The sequence below is a fragment of the Sinocyclocheilus anshuiensis genome, unplaced genomic scaffold (assembly GCF_001515605.1).
Source record: "Sinocyclocheilus anshuiensis isolate Anshui unplaced genomic scaffold, SAMN03320099.WGS_v1.1 scaffold1325, whole genome shotgun sequence".
NCBI classification, from domain to species: Eukaryota; Metazoa; Chordata; class Actinopteri; order Cypriniformes; family Cyprinidae; genus Sinocyclocheilus; species Sinocyclocheilus anshuiensis.
Window position 1 is genome coordinate 339,847 of NW_015552751.1, and position 11,133 is coordinate 350,979.

General features: G+C 37.3%; 2 protein-coding genes across 2 annotated transcripts in view; one reads left to right on the forward strand and one right to left on the reverse strand.

Moving 5' to 3' along the window:
- LOC107667852 (NAD-dependent protein deacetylase sirtuin-6-like) overlaps positions 1–5,762 on the reverse strand; it is a 31,195-nt gene extending 25,433 nt beyond the window's left edge. Inside the window, 2 exon segments of the mRNA XM_016459575.1 lie at positions 2,801–2,928; positions 5,697–5,762. Coding sequence (XP_016315061.1) covers positions 2,801–2,928; positions 5,697–5,762 — 194 coding nt within the window.
- Positions 5,763–7,111: 1,349 nt separating this feature from the next.
- Positions 7,112–11,133, forward strand: part of LOC107667861 (CUGBP Elav-like family member 5) — a 208,988-nt gene continuing 204,966 nt past the window's right edge. Inside the window, exon 1 of the mRNA XM_016459588.1 lies at positions 7,112–7,544. Within this exon, the coding sequence (XP_016315074.1) occupies positions 7,136–7,544 (409 nt within the window). The 5' untranslated portion in view covers positions 7,112–7,135. The remainder of the gene's footprint in view (positions 7,545–11,133) is intronic.

Here is an 11,133-nt window from a genome sequence, read left to right on the forward strand (position 1 = left end):
GCTTGTATTGAAACATTTTGCATTCTACCTATGATAAAACTTTCATGGAATTCTACATTAACTAATCCCTCCTGGTGGAATGACCTGCCCAGCTCAATCCAAGCAGCTGAGTCCTTAATACTTTCAAGAAATGGCTGAAAACGCATCTCTTTCACCTTCATTTGACCCTCTAACTCTAGCACTCTCTATTCTAATGCTACTTCTAATTTTATCAGCTTGTTTTTTTTAATTAAAAAACTTGACCCTCTAACATTTGCACAGTCTATTCTATTTCTATTCTAACTACTTGTTTAATTTATAAAGAAAAAAGAGCCTCTAACACTAGCATTCTCTATTCTTTCTCTATTCTTTCCACTTATTTTCTTTTTATTTATAATAAATAATGATCTTCTAACGCTAGCATTATCGGTTCTTTTTCTGTTCTATTGAATTGTTTTATTTTTACTTAAAAATGACCCTCTAACACTAGCATTCCCCATTCTTTTTCTATTATTTCTACTTGTTTTCTTTTTATTTATTAGAAAAACAAAATAAGCAAACAAAAAAAAACCTTGCTATGAATACTGTTAGGTTAAGCCCCGCCCACAAACCCCACCCCCTACTGTCCTTTTTTTTTGGAAAACTAAAATATGGTCACCCTATTATAAATATACTTAATTATTATTGAAAATACCAGATATGTCTTAAATAACACAGATAAACTATATTGTGCAGTCGAGTGTTTATTGTCTTTGTTTTATCATTCAAAACGTTTATATGTTCTGTTTACTCAGTTACAGATATAATAGCAATGCCTTTGTCCATATAAGGGATTTCCTGGAGGGTCAGGAGTTCTCTACTTCTGTGACTGGATATGTGGATTTTCTGTGCTAGGCCAACCTCTGGCGTCCAGTATGAATGAAACAGACATCATGTGTTTATAGTGCTAATGGCCAATCCATAATTTTTTTGGGGAATTTTTATTTATTTTTTAAATAAGTATCGGTTCAGGCACCGGTATAAAAAAAACCCCCAAACGATACCCAACCCTAGTAAATGGTGACAGAATTGTCATTTTATAGGTGAACTATTGCTTTAGCGTTATATGTGCTCTTGACAGTCAGAATGAACGCCTATTTGCACCTATAGAAGACTCACCTCTGAAAATAGTCTGTCAGAAATATAGATTTATATATAGATCAATTAATCAAAATAGATTTGACAGACAGGTGGTCTTATGAAAATGTCATATGAGAGAACACAAGAGGAAAAATGCACAGCTGCCCACCGCACCACACACGTTTCTTCTGATAACGAGTCAGATGAGCCGACAGAATGACAAAGAGGGGAAGAAAGGAAAACCAGCTCAGTGGAAGAGCAATAGATGTAACAGGTGTCACTCAACGTGACATCAGCACCCTCTAAAATGAAACCCCCTGCGTACAGTGTTAAGCAATTACAATGACAAACTAGCAGAATGTGAATGCAATTAAATCACCAGTGAAATTCATGGAAATGTACAAATTTGTACATCAAACTAATCTGAAAGTTAACCAAAGTGAAATGTGGTCAACTCGGCTCAGTTATAAAACTGCATATCTCCCTCTAGTGACGGCTCTCTGTAGTTACTGGGATTCTGCACGATCTGTATATCATGTCAGTTTTTCTTAACCCATCCTAATTTGATCTCCTTTGAGGCCATATTAATATGGGAGTTCAGGGACTTCAGTGCAATCTGTTATTAACTAATGCACAAGTGGACAGTACAGTAAATAAGCAAAGCAAAACACACAAATAAATACGGAAGCAAACAAAAGCTCTATTTCTGGTTATGAAAAGCATGATTTTGGTTATTTCCAAAGGATTAAATCCACAGGATTATCCCTGTTTCCTTCCACTGGGCTGCCAGAAGATTAGGAATGTGGGTGGAAAACACAAATGCATAGCCATTGGCTTTAGGAAAAATTATACCTCAGTTGATGGCATTACATAGAAAATGTCTATATTTTACTCTTGGCCCTAACTTCAAAGGGACAGTGAACATATTCAATATCAGTTCACATGATGACTCTAAGAAAAAAAGTGCAATGCTCTTAAGTTCTTACATGTATTGTAAACATAAATGAGACTTGTAACAAAGAAATGAGAGCTAACGAAGAAGTCATGATTTTCAGTGAATAGTTGAACATTTCACATAAAGCTATTGTATGACTTCAGAAGACTAGTATGTAAAGCAACACTGACTAGTTTCATGGTGCTTTTTTGTCCATTTTGTCACCATACTCTTTCATGCTTTCAAAATAGCAGTTTGAAGCGCCATCTACCATAGCACAGATGAACAGCAAGAATAGTCTATACTAGCTTCCCCACTAACAAACAAACAAATAAATAAATAAAACAGCTATAATCCCATTAAAGATGATACTTTCAGACTTTTCAAAATAACATTAATGCATGCATGTTTGATGCATCAGTGCCAGGGTTATTATCATTAACTAAAAACATTAAAAAAGAAAATTCCTTATTTGAAATAAAATAAACATTAACTGAAATAAAATATAAAACAACTAAAACGTATTTTATATCATCTAGTTGCCAAAGCAACATTTCTTATTTTTGAAGTACTAAAATAAAGTAAATAAACTAAAACTAATACTTAATACTACATGGACATATATATATATATATATAAATAAATAAATAAAAAAAACGAATGAAAAAGACCAAAACCCAACAAAATTACTAAAATAAAACTTTTACTAAAATGACTATGAACAATGATCCTAATATACTCTGATCTGTGAAAGTCTCTCTGCAGTACCTGAAGTCTGGGATCCTTGACGACGTGCTGATTCCAGCTCCTGAATGCACCACCATGTACTGCGACTCCCTGATCCACTGAGCCAGTGTCTCCACTTTAGCCTTCAGCTCCTCTGGACTGTCAAACACCTGCAAACACACACACACACACACACGATCAGACTCCTGACCTGCACTACAAACAGCCCAAATGCTGTCACACTAGTGAGTGGTCACTGGTCACATAAACAAATGTTCATAAACTATTTCAAATTGCTCTTTTTTTTTTTCTTTCAAATGACAGTGCACTATTTATATTGTACATAGTATTTATTTTACACATACTTGTAAACCTGTATTTAGCTGAACTTGAACTTATACTAAGAGTTTTTGTGAATGCACAAGTGGTTTTCATTATGAATACATGACCTTAATAGAATACCTTAATACCTTCGCAACCTTTCAGAACTATTCAGCATTCAGCATCATCTGTCTCCAGTGGGTATAGAAAAGAATCGCCCCCCTTTAAAATAATCACATTTTGTTGCTTTGCAGCCTGAAATGAAGACGGACACAGTTTTTGCTTCACCCTGCTGCATTTACTCAGTGGAACTTATAGCATCCAAGTGAAAGATATAACACCAACATGTCAGAAAAAAAAAAAAAAAAAACAGAATCACAGTTGGAAAAAGAATCACCCCCTTGTGTCAGTATTTTGTTGAACCACCTTTTGCCTTTTTGCTCTTTTCATGCTGAGTTAATCAAAATGAGCACAGATGATCACAGTTGAGAGTCAGTTGAGAAGGTGATTGAGAAGCTACACCTGATTTTTAGGAGGGGGTGATCCTTTTTCCATAGATATGTATAGGTAGATTCCACATTCGACCACTCCAGACATGTTGATGCGTCCGTCCGCCATCTTGGAACGGTCTATATGTCGTCACTCACACCAAAAATCAATGAGTTTCATGACGCAACAACATTGTGCAGCATCTGGTTGTAAAAACTGCCTAAACTTAAAGTTCTGAACAAAGTGGACAAACTTTCAAAGGTAAGAATGTGTTGGTTTGTGTTTTTAATATGCATTAACTCAATATTACAGGTATTTAAACTAAAGTCCCTTTTAAATGTCTTGTTAGCTAATGGCTTCCTCTTGTTGTATTTTGTTTGTTTAGAAAAAGCATTTGACTAAGTCTACTGCAGATATAGATATTTATGCATGCATGCATAGCCTATAACTACAGTTGCAGACACACAGGGATCTTGCTCTCGAGTGTTCACGGACCGGCTTTGACTATTCCAATATGGCGGACGGCTTACGTATAGCGGCCCATAGAAACAGCCATTAATAGGGCAATTTTTTTCTGACATGTTGGTGTTATATCTTTTACTTGGATGTTATAAGTTGCACTGAGTAAATACAGCTGGATAAAACAAAAACAGTGTCCATCTTCATTTCACGCTGCAAAGCAACAAAATGTGATTATTTTAAAGGGGGGTGATTCTTTTCTATACCCTTTGTATCCATATGATTTAGGGTGGGTTGCACCAACAAGGATTAAATTAAGTTTAGAGCTAATCAAGGATTTGTTGATCTGGGTTTTATTTTAAATCGAGTTGTGTTGCACCACTTCATTTTAAACTGAGATTAACAAATCGGGGATTCGAATTCTAACCTGCGATTAAAACCTCCATCTACGAATAATTTTCTCCGCCATGATGGATTCGTCATGTAATTAAACCGCAGCAATGCTAATATTCCTTATTCTCGGTCTCTGACATAAGTTGCTTTTGTCGATAAAGGAAATAAACTTGTAAAAGGTCCACCGTCTTTATAAACCGCTAACGTAAGTAGAGAGACCGTTGATCAAACGGCTGATAAAGCAAGCAATCAAAACTTTGAGGCAGTGCATACGGATTTCATAATATTGGAAATATATTTATAGTATAAATTAATGGAGTATAGCGTATGACAAAACAATCGAGATAAGAGAAAATAACTGGCATGATTCGCGGAGTGACTACCTCCGCTCGTGACAGCCCTGTCCGTTTGATAAGTGATGGATTCACATACCGGACTCGATAGCAGACGCAAGTTTACTATGGGCTGCAACGACCCTCAAAATCTGCTGGCTCAGTGCGCTTTAATTTTCTTTTTTATTTATAATAAACACCTCTCTGAGACCTGACGACACAACCGCTGTTTCTGTCTTTGTTCAATCAGCCACATAATTGAAACTGTAAGTGCACTTTATTTTCTTTAAACCTCCTCACCTGTAAATTTTAAATTAATCCCTAATTGAGATTTAAATCTGAGTGTAAAGTTATGGAGCAACATGATTAAAATTAATCTATCTTAAATATAAATTAAATCCAGGATCAAGATGATGGGCATTACTTTTAAAAGTAACTTTCCCCAACACTGCCTGTAAGTAACCGTATATTATAATTTTTGTTGTTGTTGTTATTATTCGATAACAGCTCACTTGAGTTAGAATTAACGCGGTGCGTTGCTTGGCAACCATAAATTGTCTTACAGTTGTGCTAGTGAAGTATTACCTGGCGGAAAAAATGTGATTCTTATTTTTTAAAAATGATTTTTTTTTATTAACCACAGGTGACTTATCATATTAATATCGTTTCCCCCTTAACTGTGGTAAAATCAAATTAACAAAGACCTCATGTTTTTATTATTAGCATAAAAATTCAGTAACTGCCTAATGTTTTAGTTCAGATTTCGTAGCGATATGAAGCGCACATCCGTCATATTCTTTACACACGTAAGTCTACAGAGACTGGAATAGATTTTAATACAGAATAACTGCATTTCGTAAAGCACATTTGAAATATGATGCTAATATGCACTAAATGAAGCTAATTCTAGCTAGCCGGCTAACTGCAACAAATGTAAACATTACCTCCGGAAGGCCGCAGATTCCTTTATTCGTATATGGAGAAAGTCCTGCGGCGTAATTCACCGACATGACTCACTTTCTGGCTAAAAAGACAAGTTCAAGTTAGTCAGTCAAATCAAGAGTTTCTGGTCTTCCGTACAATCGGTTTTGTTTGGTATCTTGGAAAGTCATACACCTACAATTAAGTACAAGTACAATGTAGAAAAAAAATAAGATACAAAATTAAAGTTGTAACTACAACAATCATTACTGAAGTACATTTGAAAAGAAAATACAATTGTAGTCTTTCTAATTCAAAATTTCATATTTAATTCAATGTTAATTGCGGTTTCTTTGTAATTATTGTGAAATTCTTTGTAAAAAATATATGTGAAGAAAATTGTTTCAAAGTCAATCCTACACTATTTTTTGTCAGTGTGATTTTTTTTGTATCTATCTATCTATCTATCTATCTATCTATCTATCTATCTATCTATCTATCTATCTATCTATCTATCTATCTATCTATCTACACTCTAAAAAATGCTGGGTTAAATACAACTGGGCTGAAATGTTCCTTTGGCTCAGTGGTAGAGCATTGTGTTAACAGCGCAAAAGGTCGTGGGTTCAAATCCCAAAGAACACACATACTGGTAAAAAATAAAAATGTATAGCCTGAGTGCACTGTAAGTCGCTTTGGATAAAAGCGTCTGCTGAATGCATAAATGTAAATGTTTTGACCCAGCGGTTGACCTTCTGGGTAGTAACCCAACCGCTGGGTCAAAACAACCCATTTGCTGGGGTTGTCCCTATTTTACCCAGCACTGGGTTGTATAACCCAACATTTTGTAGTGTATCTATCTAGTAGCGCAGTTGACTATTGGTCGGCAGGTGGCGCTACGGGTCCACGCATGTGAGTCGTAGCCGCGCTCGGCTCTCATCGCCTCCTCCTGTCAGGTGCGGGGGACGCGAGCGTGACATGTGTCGAATAGAAAGTGAACGTCGCGTTTCCAGCGGAGCGCGTACTCTCTCCCGGCGCGTGTGCGTGCGTGCGTATGTATGTTGTTATTATTATCGCGCTCTCCGCCGCGCGCAGAATGGCTAGATTCACCCAGACTGAAGCGAGGAGGCAGCAGTAAATGTTTTGACCCAGCGGTTGACCTTCTGGGTAGTAACCCAACCGCTGGGTCAAAACAACCCATTTGCTGGGGTTGTCCCTATTTTACCCAGCACTGGGTTGTATAACCCAACATTTTGTAGTGTATCTATCTAGTAGCGCAGTTGACTATTGGTCGGCAGGTGGCGCTACGGGTCCACGCATGTGAGTCGTAGCCGCGCTCGGCTCTCATCGCCTCCTCCTGTCAGGTGCGGGGGACGCGAGCGTGACATGTGTCGAATAGAAAGTGAACGTCGCGTTTCCAGCGGAGCGCGTACTCTCTCCCGGCGCGTGTGCGTGCGTGCGTATGTATGTTGTTATTATTATCGCGCTCTCCGCCGCGCGCAGAATGGCTAGATTCACCCAGACTGAAGCGAGGAGGCAGCAGCATCCTCAGCAGCATCCTCAGCCTGCCCACGCCAGCCTGCTCCTCTCTGGACCGGGGACGGTACCGAGCCAGGCAGCGGCACCACTGCTCCTGATCCCGCACCAGCCCCAGTACGCGCACATCACCTTCCCCAAACCCATGAACGGCTCAGAGCCCATCTCCATCCACCCCGACAACGGCACCATGAAAGACCAGGATGCCATCAAGCTGTTTATAGGACAGATCCCGCGCAACCTGGAGGAGAAGGACCTCGAACCTCTTTTCGAACAGTTTGGAAAGATCCACGAACTGACTGTCCTCAAGGACCGTTACACAGGCATGCACAAAGGTAATGATGCTTCTAAATGGCTGGTGAGGGCTTTGGCCACATGGGTTACCTGTTATAAAATGCATTACGACCTAAAAATATGTTGCCTCGTTATTGTTCACCGCTGCTTACTTCTAAACATCAATTTTCTTCTGTTGCATGTATTTATTCTTTACGCACAGAGCGTGGTTTTATTTTGCACTCCTTCTGGTCTCTCATATATACCACGACCAGCACGATTACAAATGATTGACATCTGACAGCATGCATTAATGCATTGTAGTTTTGTGTTTGCGCACCTGCATGGTTAACGATTCTTATGAAATATAAAATTTATGATAGAAAACATGTTTATATTGGTATGTATGACTTTATACTTTATAAACATAAGATTGTATGCACATTTATTCTTTACACACTGTGCAGGCTACCCCTGTTCTTATATTTTGACTCATTGTGCTCCTTTATGCAATATTAAACCACACTGGATATGATTTCAACAGATTTTCATCAGTGCATGCAGTTAGATGTCAATTTAATCTACCTATCACTTTTTAGGGTAACATGCTAGTTCAATGTTTACTCCAAATCTAAAAATCTGATTTCTGTTGCACATATATGTATTCATCGTGTATTCTCATCTTAGCTACATTTTCCCCTCATTTCCCTCCCTCACACTATTTTTAAGCACAGTCACTATTGCAACTGATTTCCATCAGTACATGCTGTCAGATGCCATTCAAACCTACCTCTGTCACTCTTTTTCGAGTAACATGGACTATTTCTCATGTAGTACACTGATGCATTGTGTTTTTGTGCTGGTTCACCCTGTGTACCTGCTAACATTTATTATGTAATATAAAATTTGGAATAGATCAACATTATTGTTCACTTAAAATATAAGAATCATCTTTGTGCATGTACACATGGCTTTTTGTGTCCCACATTATATTGAACTACACTCAGTATGACTGCAACTGATTTCCATCAATGCATGCTGTCAGATGTCATTCAGACCCGTCTGATGTTGACAGATCTCTCTTGTTCTATTTCTCTTGCGTTGTGCTTTTCTGCTTGTGTTCATTCATGTCATGACAATAAAAAAGGATGCTGGATGTACCGTGGTCACTCCCACTTGTGTAGCATCTCGTATTTTTGTGTGTGCTCGCAGAAGTAGGGCAGCCCCGCTTTGCGCGCAGATGATGCATACTAAGAGCTCCCAGTGCGCGACATGCACTCTTCTTCACTATGTGAAATTAAACATTTGGTGCAATGTTTCTCATTCACAGTAAAATGTGAACCTTACATTACGTGCTAATTTATGAATTTAAAGAAATCATGAACCCACTGAAGGAATTAGTGTTTCTTTGTTTGGCATTTGAGCATTTTATTTGAGCATGTATGCATAATTTTTTCCAAATTCCCAAGCAAAATCTCATCCAAATTAATGCACCAACAGAAATTAGGACATAATGCTTTATGGTGGTTTGGCATGGATACTTTGTGATGATTTTTTTTTTTTAAAGGTAGACCAGAAAAAAAAAAATATATATATATATTGGTTAGACATTACGCTTTCATCAAAAATAAGTCAATTGTTGTCATATAAATAAGAGTATAATAAAACTAAAGTTTCTTGGTTCCTTGAAGAACCTTTAACATCCGTGGAACCTTTCCATTTTACAAAAGATTCTTTACAGTATGAAAAGGTTCTTTAGATTAGTAAAATGTTCTTTACACTAAGCAAATAATGTTTTTTTTTTTTAAGAACTGATCACTGAGAGGTTCTCTGGGAAACCAAAAATGGTTCTTCTGTTACATCGCTGCAAAATAAACCTTTTGGAATCTTTATTTTTAAGAGTGTAGAGCTATAACATGTATGTGGAAAGCATCTCAGATTATTTGGTTGTGGAAGAATTTGATGAGAAATGTCTGAAATTCTAGAAGATGCATGTGAGATTAATGGGGTCTTTTTTTTCAGGATTAAAATAAACCTAAAGTCTCATTTTGCATTTAACCTCATTGTCTTAGAGAAAAAAATGAGATACTAAAGCAATCTCATTTTTACTTCTTCTTTCTTACCGGGATCAAAACTGAATCTAAATTGTATACTACAGTATGTACAATATTCCTGGATTTTAAATAAGCTTAGAATAATATTTGTAATAGTAAAAGAGCTCCCATTCCTCGATTTCTCTTTTGTCTTAGGCAGGTCATCTCACTTGACTGAAGCTCTAATTTGATTTGAGAGCAAGCGCTAGAGGGATGTAATAGCTTTCATATGCAGTTTAAACAGACAGATTCTTGCCCAGGTTTTCTGTGATTATTTCGTATATTGGTGAAAGAAAACATAGTCCTCTAATTCATTAAAAACATCATGTTAATTGAACTTGAAAACCCATTTAAAGCAACACACTCCTCTGTGAGTATCTGCGTCCCCGTTCCTTCTTCTGCTCAAAATATTCCCTCTTTCTGTCACGCTCAGAGGCACACACATGCTCACACACACACACCGCACAAATGAATAATGGTTTATGACCATAGGAGGGTGCGAGAGGGAGGATGAATCAGCGTAGGAGGCCTGTCACACTCACAAACACGCGCGCGCACACACACACACACACGCGCGCACATGCTCTCTGTTGACTGCTGTCTCAGTGGGACGTTATTAGTACAGTGCTGTTAGATTATCATTTACATTGACATTAAATTACTACTATGAAATGCGCTTTGAGTGTGCACATTTCAATTACTCTTTTTCACAGCCCTACTAAAAGCATTAAGTCATCCTAATGTGGTTCACTGGCCTTAGCTGGTTTTACACTGGTTTAGCTGGTCTCCCAGCCAGACCAGATGACAAGTCAAGGCACATTTGTTTATGTAGCACTTTGTAATACAATACAGATTGTTTCAAATCAGCTTGCAAAATTCGTCAGTAATTAAATTAATACGGTTTCAGCTGTAAAGCAGATTTGGAAAGACAATAGTGTCATTATTCAGCTCAATTTCCATCATTGTTGATTCAGTTAAGTTCAATAACTGTGAATGTTGCAAAGTTCATTAGTTGTGAAGCAAACTAGTTCAACTATAAAGCAGCTTTACAGAAGTTAATAGTATTATTCAGCTCAGCTTATCTCAGTTCAGTGTTGATTCAGTTTATTTCAATAATCGAAGTTCATCAAATTATGAAATAAATTAAATTTCAGCTATAAAGCAGCTCTACAAAAGGCAATATTGTCAGATCAAGTCAGTTGAGTGTTGATTCAATTCAGTTCAAAAACAGTGAGTACGTTTACATGGACAACAATAATCCGATTTTAATAAGTCACTGTTGATGTTGCAAAGTTCATTAGTTATGAAACAAATCCGATTAATCTGTGAAACGATTGTCATTATCCAGCTTTATTTAGTTCATTTTGTTCTCATCCAATAGTATCAGTGCAGTCAAATTGATAATATTACTGAATATTAAGTATCTTTTAAACCCCCAAGTGTGTAAAATATCTCTAAAACCAGCTAAACCATGGGGCTGGGCAACTTCTGTCCTGTAGGGCCACTGTCCTGCAGAGTTTAGCTCCAACCCTAATCAAACACACCAGAACGAGCTAAT